This window comes from Bombina bombina, chromosome 6 (genome assembly GCF_027579735.1).
Source record: "Bombina bombina isolate aBomBom1 chromosome 6, aBomBom1.pri, whole genome shotgun sequence".
In the NCBI taxonomy this organism is placed as follows: domain Eukaryota; kingdom Metazoa; phylum Chordata; class Amphibia; order Anura; family Bombinatoridae; genus Bombina; species Bombina bombina.
Window position 1 is genome coordinate 28,722,458 of NC_069504.1, and position 26,224 is coordinate 28,748,681.

Genomic DNA, 26,224 nt, shown 5'->3' on the forward strand with positions numbered 1-26,224 from the left:
TCATGCTCTGCATTGTCCCTCATGCTCTGCACTGTCTCACACTATATGCTCTGCATTGTCCCTCATGTTCTGCACTGTCTCACACTATATGCTCTGCATTGTCCCTCATGCTCTGCATCGTCCCTCATGCTCTGCATTGTCCCTCATGCTCTGCACTGTCTCACTATATGCTCTGCATCGTCCCTCATGCTTTGTGCTCTGCACTGTCTCACACTATATGCTCTGCATCATCCCTCATGCTTTACACTGTCTCACACTATATGCTCTGCGCTCTGCACTGTCTCACACTATATGCTCTGCATCGTCCCTCATGCTTAGTGCTCTGCACTGTCTCACACTATATGCTCTGCATCGTCCCTCATGATTAGTGCTCTGCACGGTCTCACACTATATGCTCCTCATCGTCCCTCATGCTCTGCACTGTCTCACACTATATGCTCCTCATCGTCCCTCATGCTTTACACTGTCTGACACTATATGCTCCGCATCGTCCCTCATGCTTTGTGCTCTGCACTGTCTCACACTATATGCTCCTCATCGTCCCTCATGCTTTACACTGTCTGACACTATATGCTCCGCATCGTCCCTCATGCTTTACACTGTCTGACACTATATGCTCCGCATCGTCCCTCATGCTTTGTGCTCTGCACTGTCTCACACTATATGCTCTGCATCATCCCTCATGCTCTGCACTGTCTCACACTATATGCTCCTCATCGTCCCTCATGCTCTGCACTGTCTCACACTATATGCTCCTCATCGTCCCTCATGCTCTGCACTCTCACACTATATGCTCCGCATCATCCCTCATGCTTAGTGCTCTGCACTGTCTCACACTATATGCTCCACATTGTCCCTCATGCTTTGTGCTCTGCAATGTCTCACACTATATGCTCCACATTGTCCCTCATGCTTTGTGCTCTGCACTGTCTCACACTATATGCTCCTCATCGTCCCTCATGCTTTACACTGTCTGACACTATATGCTCTGCATCGTCCCTCATGCTTAGTGCTCTGCACTGTCTCACACTATATGCTCCTCATCGTCCCTCATGCTTAGTGCTCTGCACTGTCTCACACTATATGCTCCTCATCGTCCCTCATGCTTAGTGCTCTGCACTGTCTCACACTATATGCTCTGCATCGTCCCTCATGCTTTGTGCTCTGCACTGTCTCACACTATATGCTCTGCATCGTCCCTCATGCTTTGTGCTCTGCACTCTCACACTATATGCTCTGCATCGTCCCTCATGCTTTGTGCTCTGCACTGTCTCACACTATATGCTCCGCATCATCCCTCATGCTTTGCACTGTCTGACACTATATGCTCCTCATCATCCCTCATGCTTTGCACTGTCTGACACTATATGCTCCGCATCATCCCTCATGCTTTGCACTGTCTGACACTATATGCTCCGCATCATCCCTCATGCTTTGCACTGTCTGACACTATATGCTCCGCATCATCCCTCATGCTTTGCACTGTCTGACACTTAATGCTCCGCATCATCCCTCATGCTCTGCACTGTCTCACACTATATGCTCCGCATCATCCCTCATGCTTTGCACTGTCTGACACTATATGCTCCGCATCATCCCTCATGCTTTGCACTGTCTCACACTATATGCTCTGCATTGTCCCTCATGCTCTGCACTGTCTCACACTATATGCTCTGCATCGTCCCTCATGCTTTGTGCTCTGCACTGTCTCACACTATATGCTCCTCATCGTCCCTCATGCTCTGCACTGTCTCACACTATATGCTCTGCATCGTCCCTCATGCTTAGTGCTCTGCACTGTCTCACACTATATGCTCTGCATCGTCCCTCATGCTTAGTGCTCTGCATGGTCTCACACTATATGCTCCTCATCGTCCCTCATGCTCTGCACTGTCTCACACTATATGCTCCTCATCGTCCCTCATGCTCTGCACTGTCTCACACTATATGCTCCTCATCGTCCCTCATGCTCTGCACTGTCTCACACTATATGCTCTGCATCGTCCCTCATGCTCTGCACTGTCTCACACTATATGCTCCTCATCGTCCCTCATGCTCTGCACTGTCTCACACTATATGCTCCTCATCGTCCCTCATGCTCTGCACTGTCTCACACTATATGCTCCTCATCGTCCCTCATGCTCTGCACTGTCTCACACTATATGCTCTGCATCGTCCCTCATGCTTAGTGCTTTGCACTGTCTCACACTATATGCTCCGCATCATCCCTCATGCTCTGCACTGTCTCACACTATATGCTCTGCATCATCCCTCATGCTTTGCTCTGTCTCACACTATATGCTCTGCATCATCCCTCATTCTTAGTGCTCTGCACTGTCTCACACTATATGCTCTGCATTGTCCCTCATGCTTTGTGCTCTGCACTGTCTCACACTATATGCTCTGCATCATCCCTCATGCTTTGCTCTGTCTCACACTATATGCTCTGCATCGTCCCTCATTCTTAGTGCTCTGCACTGTCTCACACTATATGCTCTGCATCGTCCCTCATGCTTTGTGCTCTGCACTCTCTCACACTATATGCTCTGCATTGTCCCTCATGCTTTGTGCTCTGCACTGTCTCACACTATATGCTCTGCATCGTCCCTCATGCTTTGTGCTCTGCACTGTCTCACACTATATGCTCTGCATTGTCCCTCATGCTTTGCACTGTCTCATACTATATGCTCTGCATTGTCCCTCATGCTCTGCACTGTCTCACACTATATGCTCTGCATTGTCCCTCATGCTCTGCACTGTCTCACACTATATGCTCTGCATTGTCCCTCATGCTCTGCACTGTCTCACACTATATGCTCTGCATTGTCCCTCATGCTCTGCACTGTCTCACACTATATGCTCTGCATTGTCCCTCATGCTCTGCACTGTCTCATACTATATGCTCTGCATTGTCCCTCATGCTCTGCACTGTCTCACACTATATGCTTTGCATTGTCCCTCATGCTCTGCATCGTCCCTCATGCTCTGCACTGTCTCACACTATATGCTCTGCATTGTCCCTCATGTTCTGCACTGTCTCACACTATATGCTCTGCATTGTCCCTCATGCTCTGCATTGTCCCTCATGCTCTGCACTGTCTCACACTATATGCTCTGCATTGTCCCTCATGTTCTGCTCTGTCTCACACTATATGCTCTGCATTGTCCCTCATGCTCTGCACTGTCTCACACTATATGCTCTGCATTGTCCCTCATGTTCTGCACTGTCTCACACTATATGCTCTGCATTGTCCCTCATGCTCTGCATCGTCCCTCATGCTCTGCATTGTCCCTCATGCTCTGCACTGTCTCACTATATGCTCTGCACTGTCTCACTATATGCTCTGCATTGTCCCTCATGCTTTGTGCTCTGCACTGACCTTCACAGTTTGTGCTATCCTGTTCTGCTATATCCCTAAGGATCTCTAAGCTTTGGTTGAGGTCACTGGGTGTGAGCTGTATCTGCTTATTCTTTCTAATAACATGAAACATAACTTTCAAAAGCATTTGTACACCCTGCTGTATACACACACACACACGTACACCCTGCTGTATACAAACACACACACGTACACCCTGCTGTATACACACACACGTACACCCTGCTGTATACAAACACACACACGTACACACTGCTGTATACACACACACACACGTACACCCTGCTGTATACAAACACACACACGTACACACTGCTGTATACAAACACACACACACGTACACCCTGCTGTATACACACACACACACACGTACACACTGCTGTATACACACACACACACACGTACACACTGCTGTATACAAACACACACACACGTACACCCTGCTGTATACACACACACACACGTACACACTGCTGTATACAAACACACACACACGTACACCCTGCTGTATACACACACACACACACGTACACACTGCTGTATACACACACACACACACGTACACACTGCTGTATACAAACACACACACACGTACACCCTGCTGTATACACACACACACACACGTACACACTGCTGTATACACACACACACACACGTACACACTGCTGTATACAAACACACACACGTACACCCTGCTGTATACACACACACACACGTACACCCTGCTGTATACACACACACACACACGTACACACTGCTGTATACAAACACACACACACGTACACCCTGCTGTATACACACACACACACACGTACACACTGCTGTATATAAACACACACACACGTACACCCTGCTGTATACACACACACACGTACACACTGCTGTATACAAACACACACACACGTACACCCTGCTGTATACACACACACACACGTACACCCTGCTGTATACACACACACACACACGTACACACTGCTGTATACAAACACACACACACGTACACCCTGCTGTATACACACACACACACACGTACACACTGCTGTATACAAACACACACACACGTACACCCTGCTGTATACACACACACACACACGTACACACTGCTGTATACAAACACACACACACGTACACCCTGCTGTATACACACACACACACGTACACACTGCTGTATACACACACACACACGTACACACTGCTGTATACAAACACACACACACGTACACCCTGCTGTATACACACACACACACACGTACACACTGCTGTATACACACACACACACGTACACACTGCTGTATACAAACACACACACGTACACCCTGCTGTATATACACACACACGTACACACTGCTGTATACAAACACACACACACGTACACCCTGCTGTATACACACACACACACACACACGTACACACTGCTGTATACAAACACACACACGTACACACTGCTGTATACACACACACACACACGTACACACTGCTGTATACAAACACACACACGTACACCCTGCTGTATATACACACACACGTACACACTGCTGTATACAAACACACACACGTACACACTGCTGTATACAAACACACACACGTACACACTGCTGTATACAAACACACACATGTACACACTGCTGTATATACACACACACGTACACCCTGCTGTATACAAACACACACACGTACACACTGCTGTATACACACACACACACGTACACACTGCTGTATACACACACACACACGTACACCCTGCTGTATACAAACACACACACGTACACACTGCTGTATACAAACACACACATGTACACACTGCTGTATATACACACACACGTACACCCTGCTGTATACAAACACACACACGTACACACTGCTGTATACAAACACACACACGTACACACTGCTGTATACACACACATGTACACCCTGCTGTATACACACACACGTACACACTGCTGTATACACACACACACGTACACCCTGCTGTATACACACACACGTACACACTGCTGTATACACACACACATGTACACACTGCTGTATACACACACACACGTACACCCTGCTGTATACACACACACGTACACACTGCTGTATACACACACACATGTACACCCTGCTGTATAAACACACACACATGTACACCCTGCTGTATACAAACACACACATGTACACACTGCTGTATACAAACACACACACGTACACACTGCTGTATACACACACACACATGTACACACTGCTGTATACACACACACACATGTACACACTGCTGTATACACACACACATGTACACACTGCTGTATATACACACACATGTACACACTGCTGTATACACACACACATGTACACACTGCTGTATACACACACACATGTACACACTGCTGTATACACACACACATGTACACACTACTGTATATACACACACACACACACACACACACTTACACACTGCTGGTTGAGGTCACTGGGTGTGAGCTGTATCTGCTTATTGTTTCTAATAACATGAAACATAACTTTCAAAAGCATTTGTACACACTGCTGTATACAAACACACACACGTACACCCTGCTGTATACACACACACACACACACACGTACACACTGCTGTATACACACACACACGTACACACTGCTGTATACAAACACACACACACGTACACCCTGCTGTATACACACACACGTACACCCTGCTGTATACACACACACACACACGTACACACTGCTGTATACAAACACACACACACATACACCCTGCTGTATACACACACACACACACGTACACACTGCTGTATACACACACACACACACACACACACGTACACACTGCTGTATACAAACACACACACGTACACCCTGCTGTATATACACACACGTACACACTGCTGTATACAAACACACACACGTACACCCTGCTGTATACACACACACACACACACGTACACACTGCTGTATACAAACACACACACGTACACCCTGCTGTATATACACACACACGTACACACTGCTGTATACAAACACACACACGTACACACTGCTGTATACAAACACACACACGTACACACTGCTGTATACAAACACACACATGTACACACTGCTGTATATACACACACACGTACACCCTGCTGTATACAAACACACACACGTACACACTGCTGTATACACACACACACACGTACACCCTGCTGTATACAAACACACACACGTACACACTGCTGTATACACACACATGTACACCCTGCTGTATACACACACACGTACACACTGCTGTATACACACACACACGTACACCCTGCTGTATACACACACACGTACACACTGCTGTATACACACACACATGTACACACTGCTGTATACACACACACACGTACACCCTGCTGTATACACACACACGTACACACTGCTGTATACACACACACATGTACACCCTGCTGTATAAACACACACACATGTACACCCTTCTGTATACAAACACACACATGTACACACTGCTGTATACAAACACACACACGTACACACTGCTGTATACACACACACACATGTACACACTGCTGTATACACACACACACATGTACACACTGCTGTATACACACACACATGTACACACTGCTGTATATACACACACATGTACACACTGCTGTATACACACACACATGTACACACTGCTGTATATACACACACATGTACACACTGCTGTATACACACACACATGTACACACTGCTGTATACACACACACATGTACACACTGCTGTATACACACACACATGTACACACTACTGTATATACACACACACACACACACACACTTACACACTGCTGGTTGAGGTCACTGGGTGTGAGCTGTATCTGCTTATTGTTTCTAATAACATGAAACATAACTTTCAAAAGCATTTGTACACACTGCTGTATACAAACACACACACGTACACCCTGCTGTATACACACACACACACACACGTACACACTGCTGTATACACACACACACACACGTACACACTGCTGTATACAAACACACACACACGTACACCCTGCTGTATACACACACACGTACACCCTGCTGTATACACACACACACACACGTACACACTGCTGTATACAAACACACACACACATACACCCTGCTGTATACACACACACACACTCGTACACACTGCTGTATACACACACACACACACACACACGTACACACTGCTGTATACAAACACACACACGTACACCCTGCTGTATATACACACACACGAACACACTGCTGTATACAAACACACCACACGTTACACCCTGCTGTATACACACACCACACACACGTACACACTGCTGTATACAAACACACACACGTACACCCTTCTGTATATACACACACACGTACACACTGCTGTATACAAACACACACACGTACACACTGCTGTATACAAACACACACAGTACACACTGCTGTATATACACACACACGACGTACACCCTGCTGTATACAAACACACACACGTTACACACTGCTGTATACACACACACAGTACACACTGCTGTTACACCCACACCACACGTCAACACCCCTGCTGTAACAAACACACACACACGTACACACTGCTGTATATAAACACACACACACGTACACCCTGCTGTATACACACACACACGTACACACTGCTGTATACAAACACACACACACGTACACCCTGCTGTATACACACACACACACGTACACCCTGCTGTATACACACACACACACACGTACACACTGCTGTATACAAACACACACACACGTACACCCTGCTGTATACACACACACACACGTACACACTGCTGTATACAAACACACACACACGTACACCCTGCTGTATACACACACACACACACGTACACACTGCTGTATACAAACACACACACACGTACACCCTGCTGTATACACACACACACACGTACACACTGCTGTATACACACACACACACGTACACACTGCTGTATACAAACACACACACACGTACACCCTGCTGTATACACACACACACACACGTACACACTGCTGTATACACACACACACACACGTACACACTGCTGTATACAAACACACACACGTACACCCTGCTGTATATACACACACACGTACACACTGCTGTATACAAACACACACACACGTACACCCTGCTGTATACACACACACACACACACACGTACACACTGCTGTATACAAACACACACACGTACACACTGCTGTATACACACACACACACACGTACACACTGCTGTATACAAACACACACACGTACACCCTGCTGTATATACACACACACGTACACACTGCTGTATACAAACACACACACGTACACACTGCTGTATACAAACACACACACGTACACACTGCTGTATACAAACACACACATGTACACACTGCTGTATATACACACACACGTACACCCTGCTGTATACAAACACACACACGTACACACTGCTGTATACACACACACACACGTACACACTGCTGTATACACACACACACACGTACACCCTGCTGTATACAAACACACACACGTACACACTGCTGTATACAAACACACACATGTACACACTGCTGTATATACACACACACGTACACCCTGCTGTATACAAACACACACACGTACACACTGCTGTATACAAACACACACACGTACACACTGCTGTATACACACACATGTACACCCTGCTGTATACACACACACGTACACACTGCTGTATACACACACACACGTACACCCTGCTGTATACACACACACGTACACACTGCTGTATACACACACACATGTACACACTGCTGTATACACACACACACGTACACCCTGCTGTATACACACACACGTACACACTGCTGTATACACACACACATGTACACCCTGCTGTATAAACACACACACATGTACACCCTGCTGTATACAAACACACACATGTACACACTGCTGTATACAAACACACACACGTACACACTGCTGTATACACACACACACATGTACACACTGCTGTATACACACACACACATGTACACACTGCTGTATACACACACACATGTACACACTGCTGTATATACACACACATGTACACACTGCTGTATACACACACACATGTACACACTGCTGTATACACACACACATGTACACACTGCTGTATACACACACACATGTACACACTACTGTATATACACACACACACACACACACACACTTACACACTGCTGGTTGAGGTCACTGGGTGTGAGCTGTATCTGCTTATTGTTTCTAATAACATGAAACATAACTTTCAAAAGCATTTGTACACACTGCTGTATACAAACACACACACGTACACCCTGCTGTATACACACACACACACACACACACGTACACACTGCTGTATACACACACACACGTACACACTGCTGTATACAAACACACACACACGTACACCCTGCTGTATACACACACACGTACACCCTGCTGTATACACACACACACACACGTACACACTGCTGTATACAAACACACACACACATACACCCTGCTGTATACACACACACACACACGTACACACTGCTGTATACACACACACACACACACACACACGTACACACTGCTGTATACAAACACACACACGTACACCCTGCTGTATATACACACACGTACACACTGCTGTATACAAACACACACACGTACACCCTGCTGTATACACACACACACACACACGTACACACTGCTGTATACAAACACACACACGTACACCCTGCTGTATATACACACACACGTACACACTGCTGTATACAAACACACACACGTACACACTGCTGTATACAAACACACACACGTACACACTGCTGTATACAAACACACACATGTACACACTGCTGTATATACACACACACGTACACCCTGCTGTATACAAACACACACACGTACACACTGCTGTATACACACACACACACGTACACCCTGCTGTATACAAACACACACACGTACACACTGCTGTATACACACACATGTACACCCTGCTGTATACACACACACGTACACACTGCTGTATACACACACACACGTACACCCTGCTGTATACACACACACGTACACACTGCTGTATACACACACACATGTACACACTGCTGTATACACACACACACGTACACCCTGCTGTATACACACACACGTACACACTGCTGTATACACACACACATGTACACCCTGCTGTATAAACACACACACATGTACACCCTTCTGTATACAAACACACACATGTACACACTGCTGTATACAAACACACACACGTACACACTGCTGTATACACACACACACATGTACACACTGCTGTATACACACACACACATGTACACACTGCTGTATACACACACACATGTACACACTGCTGTATATACACACACATGTACACACTGCTGTATACACACACACATGTACACACTGCTGTATATACACACACATGTACACACTGCTGTATACACACACACATGTACACACTGCTGTATACACACACACATGTACACACTGCTGTATACACACACACATGTACACACTACTGTATATACACACACACACACACACACACTTACACACTGCTGGTTGAGGTCACTGGGTGTGAGCTGTATCTGCTTATTGTTTCTAATAACATGAAACATAACTTTCAAAAGCATTTGTACACACTGCTGTATACAAACACACACACGTACACCCTGCTGTATACACACACACACACACACGTACACACTGCTGTATACACACACACACACACGTACACACTGCTGTATACAAACACACACACACGTACACCCTGCTGTATACACACACACGTACACCCTGCTGTATACACACACACACACACGTACACACTGCTGTATACAAACACACACACACATACACCCTGCTGTATACACACACACACACACGTACACACTGCTGTATACACACACACACACACACACACGTACACACTGCTGTATACAAACACACACACGTACACCCTGCTGTATATACACACACACGTACACACTGCTGTATACAAACACACACACGTACACCCTGCTGTATACACACACACACACACACGTACACACTGCTGTATACAAACACACACACGTACACCCTGCTGTATATACACACACACGTACACACTGCTGTATACAAACACACACACGTACACACTGCTGTATACAAACACACACATGTACACACTGCTGTATATACACACACACGTACACCCTGCTGTATACAAACACACACACGTACACACTGCTGTATACACACACACACACGTACACACTGCTGTATACACACACACACACGTACACCCTGCTGTATACAAACACACACACACGTACACACTGCTGTATACACACACACACACACACACACACACGTACACACTGCTGTATACAAACACACACACGTACACCCTGCTGTATATACACACACACGTACACACTGCTGTATACAAACACACACACGTACACCCTGCTGTATATACACACACACGTACACACTGCTGTATACAAACACACACACGTACACACTGCTGTATACAAACACACACACGTACACACTGCTGTATACAAACACACACATGTACACACTGCTGTATATACACACACACGTACACCCTGCTGTATACAAACACACACACGTACACACTGCTGTATACAAACACACACACGTACACACTGCTGTATACACACACACGTACACACTGCTGTATACACACACACGTACACACTGCTGTATACACACACACACGTACACCCTGCTGTATACACACACACGTACACACTGCTGTATACACACACACATGTACACACTGCTGTATACACACACACACGTACACCCTGCTGTATACACACACACGTACACACTGCTGTATACACACACACATGTACACCCTGCTGTATAAACACACACACATGTACACCCTGCTGTATACAAACACACACATGTACACACTGCTGTATACAAACACACACACGTACACACTGCTGTATACACACACACACATGTACACACTGCTGTATACACACACACACATGTACACACTGCTGTATACACACACACATGTACACACTGCTGTATATACACACACATGTACACACTGCTGTATACACACACACATGTACACACTGCTGTATACACACACACATGTACACACTGCTGTATACACACACACATGTACACACTGCTGTATACACACACACATGTACACCCTGCTGTATACACACACACACATGTACACACTACTGTATATACACACACACACGTACACACTGCTGTATAAACACACACATGTACACACTGCTGTATAAACACACACACATGTACACACTGCTGTATACACACACACATGTACACACTGCTGTATACACACACACGTACACACTACTGTATGCACACACACATGTACACACTGCTGTATACACACACACACACAAATATACACACTGCTGTATACACACACACACGTACACCCTGCTGTATACACACACACATGTACACACTGCTGTGTATACACACACACATGTACACCCTGCTGTATACACACACACATGTACACACTGCTGTATACACACACACATGTACACACTGCTGTATACACACACACACGTACACCCTGCTGTATAAACACACACACATGTACACACTGCTGTATAAACACACACATGTACACACTGCTGTATACACACACACACATGTACACACTGCTGTATACACACACACATGTACACCCTGCTGTATAAACACACACACGTACACCCTGCTGTATAAACACACACACACGTACACCCTGCTGTATAAACACACACACATGTACACACTGCTGTATAAACACACACATGTACACACTGCTGTATAAACACACACACACGTACACCCTGCTGTATAAACACACACACATGTACACCCTGCTGTATAAACACACACACACGTACACCCTGCTGTATAAACACACACACATGTACACACTGCTGTATAAACACACACATGTACACACTGCTGTATACACACACACATGTACACACTGCTGTATATACACACACACATGTACACACTGCTGTATACACACACACACATGTACACACTGCTGTATACACACACACACGTACACACTGCTGTATATACACACACACATGCACACACTGCTGTATACACACACACACACATGTACACACTGCTGTATACACACACACATGTACACACTGCTGTATATACACACACATGTACACACTGCTGTATACACACACACACGTACACACTGCTGTATACACACACACACGTACACCCTGCTGTATACACACACACATGTACACCCTGCTGTATACACACACACATGTACACACTGCTGTATACACACACACATGTACACACTGCTGTATACACACACACACGTACACCCTGCTGTATAAACACACACACACGTACACCCTGCTGTATAAACACACACACATGTACACACTGCTGTATACACACACACATGTACACACTGCTGTATAAACACACACATGTACACACTGCTGTATACACACACACATGTACACACTGCTGTATACACACACACATGTACACACTGCTGTATACACACACACACACATGTACACACTGCTGTATACACACACACACACACACATGTACACACTGCTGTATATACACACACACGTACACCCTGCTGTATACAAAAACACACACGTATCACACTGCTGTATACACACACGTACACCCTGCTGTATACACACACACATGTACACCCTGCTGTATACACACACACATGTACACACTGCTGTATACACACACACACATGTACACACTGCTGTATACACACACACACGTACACCCTGCTGTATAAACACACACACACGTACACCCTGCTGTATAAACACACACACATGTACACACTGCTGTATAAACACACACACATGTACACACTGCTGTATATACACACACACATGTACACACTGCTGTATACACACACACATTTACACACTGCTGTATACACACACACACATGTACACACTGCTGTATACACACACACATGTACACACTACTGTATATACACACACACACACACACACACGTACACACTGCTGTATAAACACACACATGTACACACTGCTGTATACACACACACATGTACACACTGCTGTATACACACACACGTACACACTGCTGTATGCACACACACATGTACACACTGCTGTATAAACACACACATGTACACACTGCTGTATGCACACACACACACACACAAATATACACACTGCTGTATAAATACACACACAAATATACACACTGCTGTATACACACACGCACACACGCACAAATATACACACTGCTGTATAAACACACACACAAATATACACACTGCTGTATATACACACACACATGTACACACTGCTGTATATACACACACACACGTACACACTGCTGTATAAACACACACATGTACACACTGCTGTAAAAAACACAAACATATACACACTGCGAGTTACTGGAGTAGACACGGCTAACCAGTCGTCATTATGTTAGAAAAATATTTATTGTTTTGCAGTCCCTTATCTGATTTGTCAGAGTTGGAAAACATATTTTTGAGACTTAATTTACAGGAAAAGGGGGGAAAATAAATGATAGTATATTGAAAAGTTGTCTTTGTACAAATATTTAACATTTTGTAATAACGTCTCACACTGTTTACTGTCTCTTTTAGTTTGAGATGAGGTTAGAGGAATCTGTGAGATTTAATGGCTGACTCTATTTTCTTTCCTCCAGATTCCCTCCCTCTTCCATATTCTCTATCAGATGAGCGCCACTTAGATGATCAGGATGTGCAGCTTGGACCACCGGACCACTCTGACACTCATCAGTACCAGCAGCAGCAGAGCGAGGTGTCACCAGCTCTTCTTACTCAGGAAGACCGGCTGAAAAGGCTAGAAGAGGCTGTGCAAGGACTGACCGGCATGCTAGACATGGTTAAATCTCAGGTAACCCTCATGACTATACCATGAGACATTTGAACATTGTAAGTAATGTCCAGGATCAAGCAAAACTTCAACAGAAGTTCATTTGTTAACACATTTTACATGTGTATGCCATTGACACTGAAATCTACCTCTCTGCACCAGACCTACCTCCTTCCTTACTAACCCGTGTCACTAACTGTCTTTCACATATCTCATCTTGGATGTCCTCTCACTACCTTAAGCTAAATCTCTCCAAAACTGAACTCCTTATCTTCCCCCTTCTTCCAATATCTCCACCTTCAAATTTTCTATAACTGTTGATAATTCCATCATTACCCCTATCCCGCATGCCCGATATCTTGGGGTCACACTTGACTCAGATCTTTCTTTCACTCCTCACATCCAGTCCTTGGCTAAAGCCTGCCGCTTAAAAACATCTCTAAAATTAGACATTTCCTTACACAAGTCACAACTAAGATTTGAATCCACTCTCTCATCCTTTCCTGCCTCGACTACTGCAACTCCGTCCTCTCTGGTCTACCTAGCTGCCGCATAGCTCCTTTACAATCTATTATGAATGCATCTGCCAGGCTCATCTAACTTACACGTCGCTCTTCATCTGCTGCACCTCTCTGCCAATCCCTTCACTGGCTTCCTCTTGCCTCCTAGGATTAAACACAAAATCATCACTCTGACATACCAAGCCCTCAACTGCACTGCTCCCCCCTATATCTCAGACCTTTTCTCCAGATACTCTCCCTCCCATCCCCTTCGATCTGCTCATGACCTCCTCCTCTCTTGTTACTTCCTCACATTCCCATTTACAGGACTTCTCCAGACTGCCCCCCATCTTGTGGAACTCCCTGCTCCACAAGACTCTCCCCTAGTTTTAACAACTTCAAGCATTCCCTAAAGACTCTACTATTCAGGGATGCTTACAACCTACACTAACTTTTTCTACTCCATTGCTTTCCAATGATGGCCGAAACCTTGACTATGATGTCATAATAACTGTAAGACCTCTATAGTTATATAGATAGATAGATATACATACATATGCATATGTTGGTGTCCATAGAAGATATGTATATTCAATGTCAAATAAACTTACAATTCATAATTATTATCTACAAAAATGATGGCATCATGTTACCCAGATGTTCTTTAACTAAGAACAGACAGTTTTTTTTTGGGGGGGGAAGGGGGGTTGGATACAGTATTTGTTTTAAATGTCCATTAATACAAAGGTAAAACAAGGACATTAACTGTGTTTTGCATCTGAGCAGGAACTTGGACTTTGGTATGAATGTAAGTTATCCTGCTATTTAATGCATGCTTGTATATAAACACATGAACATCTTACCAGTCTTTTTGTATGTTGATAAACATGTATCCATGTTAATGTACTATTTGAATATTCCACATAAGTACCTTTGCATATTGCATATTATTTAGTGAGTTCTTTTTGGATTCATCCATCACCCTGAGGGATTTCCCCAGGATCATAAGACACACAGATATATAAAGAAAGAGAAGCACTACCTCCAGAAACCAGACATAGATTTTGTGCACAGTGTGCCTAGAGGCTTCTCCCAAGTGGCAACAATTAAACAACAAGCGATTAAGCCGTTGTTCGTTCCTGGTTGAGTTACTGTTACTGTCGCGCTCTCTCTTTCTCTCGCTCGCTCTCTCTTTTTCTCTTTCTCTCTTTCTCTTTCTCTCTCTCGTTTTCTCTCTTTTTCTCTCCTACACAATGACTTATTTTCTCTATATTTTGTGCGTAGTGGAGAATTTTAAACTCACTTTTTACCTCCTCCTAATTGTAAATATATATTTGTATGAAGACCCCGGGGAAAATCTCGCTAAGGGTGATGGGGTAAATCAGACGTGTACTCCCTGCCAAATGTGCTTAGAAGGATATGACTGCACCTCACTGACAAGGCCCACAGAAGGCTGAATCAATAATCTGGGGTTGCCATGTTCCAATTCAGAGAACGATTACCTTGCATTTTTGGGGAGGACCATACAATTTTTGCGGGATCAGACTGATTTACTTCAGAAAAGTCCTCCTCTGTGAAAAACACAATTGGGCTAAAAGAGGGGGCTCTCAGGTGGTGACCCACCAAAGAACAAGTACTGAGCTGTTTATTATTAGTTAAACGATTTTCTTTTTGTATATATGAGAATATTACATTTACAAAAAATGCCAATGATTGGAAAACACGGTTTCAAAGTAATGATTTTATTTGTTATCAAATATCTGACAATCCCAACAAAACAAAATATTTATGATAAAGCAGAATTTTAAAGTAATTTCATCTGTAAGCGAGAAGAGATTGCCTAACCCCTCCCCAACAAAAACAGTGTTGCCCCTTATAAACAACCCGCAAAGTCTCTTCCCAATACTTTCCTTGAATTACTCCTGTACCAGCTCTGTATTAGTAACAGTTTTAACTAAACAATAATCTTAATATGCCTAACTAGTAATCTGTCAACTTTATGATTGAGTTTGCCTCTTTAATTTGTTGCCCACAGAATGCTGACCTCCAGGCCCGTGTGAAGTTTCTTGAGAGCTGTGAGTGCCGCCGACCTGTCTGTACTTGGGAGGGACGAAGCTACCAGGATAGCGAGACTTGGAAGAAAGATCAGTGCAATATCTGTGTATGTGTCGGAGGTTCTGTGACATGCTCAGTGCGTAAGGACTGGCCACAGTGTCTAGGTGAGTCAGTGACTTTTAGTGACATTTTGTATCTGGGTGAGTGATTAATAGTGACACTCTGTATCTGTGTAAGTGACTATTAGTGACACTCTGTATCTGGGTAAGTGACTATTAGTGACATTTTGTATCTGGGTAAGTGACTATTAGTGACACTCTGTATCTGGGTAAGTGACTATTAGTGACATTTTGTAGCTGGGTGAGTGACTATTAGTGACACTCTGTATCTGGGTGAGTGACTATTAGTGACACTCTGTATCTGGGTGAGTAACTATAAGTGACACTCCGTATCTGGGTGAGTAACTATTAGTGACACTCTGTATCTGGGTGAGTAACTATAAGTGACACTCTGTATCTGGGTAAGTGACTATTAGTGACACTCTGTATCTGGGTGAGTGACTATTAGTGACACTCTGTATCTTTTTAACAAGTCAGGAATTCATTTAAGTTTTTTAACGATCACGCACAGTTTTTAGCGTTCACGCACGACTTTTTATGTGATTTTTTATGTGATATTGTCCTTTTTACCCAATTTTACACTTACTTGTCACCCACTCATTGTTTCACATATTTGCTTTTATCATATAGGATTGACACTGTCATTTTATTATATGTATTGATTTTTTATTGTATGTATTGATTTTTACATTTGCACAGGATTTGTTGCACTTGTATTCTAATTTAAGTGTTGCACAGATTGTTGACACCCTTGTTTTGATTTTTCTTCAGTATATATTTACCAGTTTGTGATACATAATTACGTATTTATGTTATATATATATTTCCTTTTGGTACCGCAGCTACCCTTGTAACAAGGGGTTAGTGTTAAAGATTCTCAATCGAGTGCGGCGTTTGTCAAGCACTCCCTCTTTTGAATCCTAACTGCGGCTGCTACACTGTTATGGATCCATAGCTCCACTGATATATACCGTGCTCCCATTTTTAGCACCCTATTTATCAGTCTCGTAGCCTAAAGAACAGTACCATCAAGCTCTGCATTTTTAGTTATTCCCATCGTGTTTTACGGGAGGTTAATTATACCCCACTCCTATCCATATGCTTTGGGACAGGGTCTAATAAAACTAATGTGAGTTTTACATTATTATTTCCAATATCATTTTGAGTTACTTTATGTTATGTTATGGTAACATTGTTGCTAACGCAGCTAATATTTCTAGAGATTACTAGTTTATTTTATTTGTTTTAAAATCTTCCTAGGAGATTTTAACCTCCATTGTTTTACACTAAATAAATATATTTTTAAAATCTATCATACTTGTGTGTAATTACCCCTTTAGCCTTTTTTGGCGCTGTGATCACTACCACCTTTTTTAGTATACATTCTGTATCTGGGTAAGTGACTATTAGTGACACTCTGTATCTGGGTGAGTGACTATGGTGACATTCTGTATCTGGGTGAGTGACTATTAGTGACACTCTGTATCTGGGTGAGTAACTATTACTGACACTCTGTATCTGGGTAAGTGACTATTAGTGACACTCTGTATCTGGGTAAGTGACTATTAGTGACACTCTGTATCTGGGTGAGTAACTATTAGTGACACTCTGTATCTGGGTGAGTAACTATAAGTGACACTCTGTATCTGGGTAAGTGACTATTAGTGACACTCTGTATCTGGGTAAGTGACTATTAGTGACACTCTGTATCTGGGTGAGTGACTATTAGTGACACTCTGTATCTGGGTGAGTAACTATTAGTGACACTCTGTATCTGGGTGAGTAACTATTAGTGACACTCTGTATCTGGGTAAGTGACTATTAGTGACACTCTGTATCTGGGTGAGTGACTATTAGTGACACTCTGTATCTGGGTGAGTAACTATTAGTGACACTCTGTATCTGGGTAAGTGACTATTAGTGACACTCTGTATCTGGGTGAGTGACTATTAGTGACACTCTGTATCTGGGTGAGTGACTATTAGTGACACTCTGTATCTGGGTGAGTAACTATTAGTGACACTCTGTATCTGGGTGAGTAACTATTAGTGACACTCTGTATCTGGGTGAGTGACTATTAGTGACACTCTGTATCTGGGTGAGTAACTATTAGTGACACTCTGTATCTGGGTGAGTGACTATGGTGACATTCTGTATCTGGGTGAGTGACTGGGTGAGTGACTATTAGTAACACTCTGTATCTGGGTGAGTAACTATTAGTGACACTCTGTATCTGGGTGAGTAACTATTAGTGACACTCTGTATCTGGGTGAGTAACTATTAGTGACACTCTGTATCTGGGTGAGTAACTATTAGTGACACTCTGTATCTGGGTGAGTAACTATTAGTGACACTCTGTATCTGGGTAAGTGACTATTAGTGACACTCTGTATCTGGGTGAGTAACTATTAGTGACACTCTGTATCTGGGTGAGTAACTATTAGTGACATTCTGTATCTGGGTGAGTGACTGGGTGAGTGACTATTAGTGACACTCTGTATCTGGGTGAGTGACTATTAGTGACACTCTGTATCTGGGTGAGTTACTATTAGTGACACTCTGTATCTGGGTGAGTGACTATTAGTGACATTCTGTATCTGGGTAAGTGACTATTAGTGACACTCTGTATCTGGGTGAGTGACTATTAGTGACACTCTGTATCTGGGTGAGTAACTATTACTGACACTCTGTATCTGGGTAAGTGACTATTAGTGACACTCTGTATCTGGGTAAGTGACTATTAGTGACACTCTGTATCTGGGTGAGTAACTATTAGTGACACTCTGTATCTGGGTGAGTAACTATTAGTGACACTCTGTATCTGGGTAAGTGACTATTAGTGACATTCTGTATCTGGGTGAGTAACTATAAGTGACACTCTGTATCTGGGTAAGTGACTATTAGTGACACTCTGTATCTGGGTGAGTAACTATTAGTGACACTCTGTATCTGGGTGAGTGACTATTAGTGACACTCTGTATCTGGGTGAGTAACTATTAGTGACACTCTGTATCTGGGTGAGTGACTATTAGTGACACTCTGTATCTGGGTGAGTAACTATTAGTGACACTCTGTATCTGGGTAAGTGACTATTAGTGACACTCTGTATCTGGGTGAGTAACTATTAGTGACACTCTGTATCTGGGTGAGTAACTATTAGTGACACTCTGTATCTGGGTGAGTGACTATTAGTGACACTCTGTATCTGGGTGAGTAACTATTAGTGACACTCTGTATCTGGGTGAGTAACTATTAGTGACACTCTGTATCTGGGTAAGTGACTATTAGTGACACTCTGTATCTGGGTGAGTAACTATTAGTGACATTTTGTAGCTGGGTGAGTGACTATTAGTGACACTCTGTATCTGGGTGAGTGACTATTAGTGACACTCTGTATCTGGGTGAGTAACTATTAGTGACACTCTGTATCTGGGTGAGTAACTATTAGTGACACTCTGTATCTGGGTGAGTGACTATTAGTGACACTCTGTATCTGGGTGAGTAACTATTAGTGACACTCTGTATCTGGGTGAGTAACTATTAGTGACACTCTGTATCTGGGTAAGTGACTATTAGTGACACTCTGTATCTGGGTGAGTAACTATTAGTGACATTTTGTAGCTGGGTGAGTGACTATTAGTGACACTCTGTATCTGGGTGAGTGACTATTAGTGACACTCTGTATCTGGGTAAGTGACTATTAGTGACACTCTGTATCTGGGTGAGTGACTATTAGTGACACTCTGTATCTGGGTAAGTGACTATTAGTGACACTCTGTATCTGGGTGAGTGACTATTAGTGACACTCTGTATCTGGGTAAGTGACTATTAGTGACACTCTGTATCTGGGTGAGTAACTATTAGTGACACTCTGTATCTGGGTGAGTGACTATTAGTGACACTCTGTATCTGGGTAAGTGACTATTAGTGACACTCTGTATCTGGGTGAGTAACTATTAGTGACACTCTGTATCTGGGTGAGTGACTATTAGTGATATTCTGTATCTGGGTGAGTGACTATTAGTGACACTCTGTATCTGGGTAAGTGACTATTAGTGACATTTTGTAGCTGGGTGAGTGACTATTAGTGACACTCTGTATCTGGGTGAGTGACTATTAGTGACACTCTGTATCTGGGTGAGTGACTATTAGTGACACTCTGTATCTGGGTGAGTAACTATTAGTGACACTCTGTATCTGGGTGAGTAACTATTAGTGACACTCTGTATCTGGGTGAGTGACTATTAGTGATATTCTGTATCTGGGTGAGTAACTATTAGTGACACTCTGTATCTGGGTGAGTAACTATTAGTGACACTCTGTATCTGGGTGAGTAACTATTAGTGACACTCTGTATCTGGGTGAGTGACTATTAGTGACACTCTGTATCTGGGTAAGTGACTATTAGTGACACTCTGTATCTGGGTAAGTGACTATTAGTGACACTCTGTATCTGGGTAAGTGACTATTAGTGACACTCTGTATCTGGGTGAGTAACTATTAGTGACACTCTGTATCTGGGTAAGTGACTATTAGTGACACTCTGTATCTGGGTAAGTGACTATTAGTGACACTCTGTATCTGGGTGAGTAACTATTAGTGACACTCTGTATCTGGGTAAGTGACTATTAGTGACACTCTGTATCTGGGTAAGTGACTATTAGTGACACTCTGTATCTGGGTGAGTAACTATTAGTGACACTCTGTATCTGGGTAAGTGACTATTAGTGACACTCTGTATCTGGGTAAGTTACTATTAGTGACACTCTGTATCTGGGTGAGTAACTATTAGTGACACTCTGTATCTGGGTGAGTGACTATTAGTGACACTCTGTATCTGGGTGAGTAACTATTAGTGACACTCTGTATCTGGGTGAGTGACTATTAGTGACACTCTGTATCTGGGTGAGTGACTATTAGTGACACTCTGTATCTGGGTAAGTGACTATTAGTGACACTCTGTATCTGGGTGAGTGACTATTAGTGACACTCTGTATCTGGGTGAGTAACTATTAGTGACACTCTGTATCTGGGTGAGTGACTATTAGTGACACTCTGTATCTGGGTAAGTGACTATTAGTGACACTCTGTATCTGGGTGAGTAACTATTAGTGACACTCTGTATCTGGGTGAGTGACTATTAGTGACATTTTGTATCTGGGTAAGTGACTATTAGTGACACTCTGTATCTGGGTAAGTGACTATTAGTGACATTTTGTATCTGGGTAAGTGACTATTAGTGACACTCTGTATCTGGGTAAGTGACTATTAGTGAAACTCTGTATCTGGGTAAGTGACTATTAGTGACACTCTGTATCTGGGTGAGTAACTATTAGTGACACTCTGTATCTGGGTGAGTAACTATTAGTGACATTCTGTATCTGGGTGAGTTACTATTAGTGACATTCTGTATCTGGGTGAGTAACTATTAGTGACATTCTGTATCTGGGTGAGTAACTATTAGTGACACTCTGTATCTGGGTGAGTAACTATTAGTGACACTCTGTATCTGGGTGAGTAACTATTAGTGACACTCTGTATCTGGGTAAGTAACTATTAGTGACACTCTGTATCTGGGTGAGTTACTATTAGTGACACTCTGTATCTGGGTAAGTGACTATTAGTGACACTCTGTATCTGGGTAAGTGACTATTAGTGACACTCTGTATCTGGGTGAGTGACTATTAGTGACACTCTGTATCTGGGTGAGTAACTATTAGTGACACTCTGTATCTGGGTGAGTAACTATTAGTGACACTCTGTATCTGGGTGAGTGACTATTAGTGACACTCTGTATCTGGGTGAGTGACTATTAGTGACACTCTGTATCTGGGTGAGTAACTATTAGTGACACTCTGTATCTGGGTGAGTGACTATTAGTGACACTCTGTATCTGGGTAAGTGACTATTAGTGACACTCTGTATCTGGGTAAGTGACTATTAGTGACACTCTGTATCTGGGTGAGTAACTATTAGTGACACTCTGTATCTGGGTGAGTGACTATTAGTGACACTCTGTATCTGGGTAAGTGACTATTAGTGACATTTTGTATCTGGGTAAGTGACTATTAGTGACACTCTGTATCTGGGTGAGTGACTATTAGTGACATTTTGTATCTGGGTGAGTGACTATTAGTGATATTCTGTATCTGGGTAAGTGACTATTAGTGACACTCTGTATCTGGGTGAGTAACTATTAGTGACACTCTGTTTCTGGGTAAGTGACTATTAGTGACACTCTGTATCTGGGTAAGTGACTATGGTGACATTCTGTATCTGGGTAAGTGACTATTAGTGACACTCTGTATCTGGGTGAGTAACTATTAGTGACACTCTGTTTCTGGGTAAGTGACTATTAGTGACACTCTGTATCTGGGTAAGTGACTATTAGTGACACTCTGTATCTGGGTGAGTAACTATTAGTGACACTCTGTATCTGGGTGAGTGACTATTAGTGACACTCTGTATCTGGGTAAGTGACTATTAGTGACACTCTGTATCTGGGTGAGTAACTATTAGTGACACTCTGTATCTAGGTGAGTGACTATTAGTGACACTCTGTATCTGGGTGAGTGACTATGGTGACATTCTGTATCTGGGTGAGTGACTGGGTGAGTGACTATTAGTAACATTCTGTATCTGGGTGAGTGACTATGGTGACATTCTGTATCTGGGTGAGTGACTGGGTGAGTGACTATTAGTAACATTCTGTATCTGGCTGAGTGACTACTAGTTACATTCTCTTTTAGTAACACTCTGTATCTGGGTGAGTGATTTTTAGTGACATTCTGTATCTGGGTGGCATTCACAGATATAGTGAGAATGTTATCACACAGTGCAGGTAATAATGCTATAGTGAGAATGTTATCTCACAGTGCAGGTAATAATGATATAATGAGAATGTTATCTCACAGTGCAGGTAATAATGATATAGTGAGAATGTTATCTCACAGTGCAGGTAATAATGATATAATGAGAATGTTATCTCACAGTGCAGGTAATAATGATATAATGAGAATGTTATCACACAGTGCAGGTAATAATGCTATAGTGAGAATGTTATCTCACAGTGCAGGTAATAATGATATAATGAGAATGTTATCTCACAGTGCAGGTAATAATGATATAGTGAGAATGTTATCTCACAGTGCAGGTAATAATGATATAGTGAGAATGTTATCACACAGTGCAGGTAATAATGATATAGTGAGAATGTTATCTCACAGTGCAGGTAATAATGATATAATGAGAATGTTATCTCACAGTGCAGGTAATAATGATATAGTGAGAATGTTATCACACAGTGCAGGTAATAATGATATAGTGAGAATGTTATCTCACAGTGCAGGTAATAATGATATAATGAGAATGTTATCTCACAGTGCAGGTAATAATGATATAGTGAGAATGTTATCTCACAGTGCAGGTAATAATGATATAGTGAGAATGTTATCACACAGTGCAGGTAATAATGATATAGTGAGAATGTTATCTCACAGTGCAGGTAATAATGATATAATGAGAATGTTATCTCACAGTGCAGGTAATAATGATATAGTGAGAATGTTATCTCACAGTGCAGGTAATAATGATATAATGAGAATGTTATCACACAGTGCAGGTAATAATGCTATAGTGAGAATGTTATCTCACAGTGCAGGTAATAATGATATAATGAGAATGTTATCTCACAGTGCAGGTAATAATGATATAATGAGAATGTTATCTCACAGTGCAGGTAATAATGATATAGTGAGAATGTTATCTCACAGTGCAGGTAATAATGATATAGTGAGAATGTTATCACACAGTGCAGGTAATAATGATATAGTGAGAATGTTATCTCACAGTGCAGGTAATAATGATATAATGAGAATGTTATCTCACAGTGCAGGTAATAATGATATAGTGAGAATGTTATCACACAGTGCAGGTAATAATGATATAGTGAGAATGGTATCACACAGTGCAGGTAATAATGCTATAGTGAGAATGTTATCTCACAGTGCAGGTAATAATGATATAGTGAGAATGTTATCACACAGTGCAGGTAATAATGATATAGTGAGAATGTTATCACACAGTGCAGGTAATAATGATATAGTGAGAATGTTATCACACAGTGCAGGTAATAATGATATAGTGAGAATGTTATCACACAGTGCAGGTAATAATGATATAGTGAGAATGTTATCTCACAGTGCAGGTAATAATGATATAGTGAGAATGTTATCACACAG

General features: G+C 42.8%; 1 protein-coding gene across 1 annotated transcript in view; it reads left to right on the forward strand.

The window, feature by feature from the left end:
* Nucleotides 1-26,224, forward strand: part of KCP (kielin cysteine rich BMP regulator) — a 565,655-nt gene that overhangs the window by 103,031 nt on the left and 436,400 nt on the right. Inside the window, 2 exon segments of the mRNA XM_053716343.1 lie at nucleotides 15,120-15,331; nucleotides 17,846-18,029. Coding sequence (XP_053572318.1) covers nucleotides 15,120-15,331; nucleotides 17,846-18,029 — 396 coding nt within the window.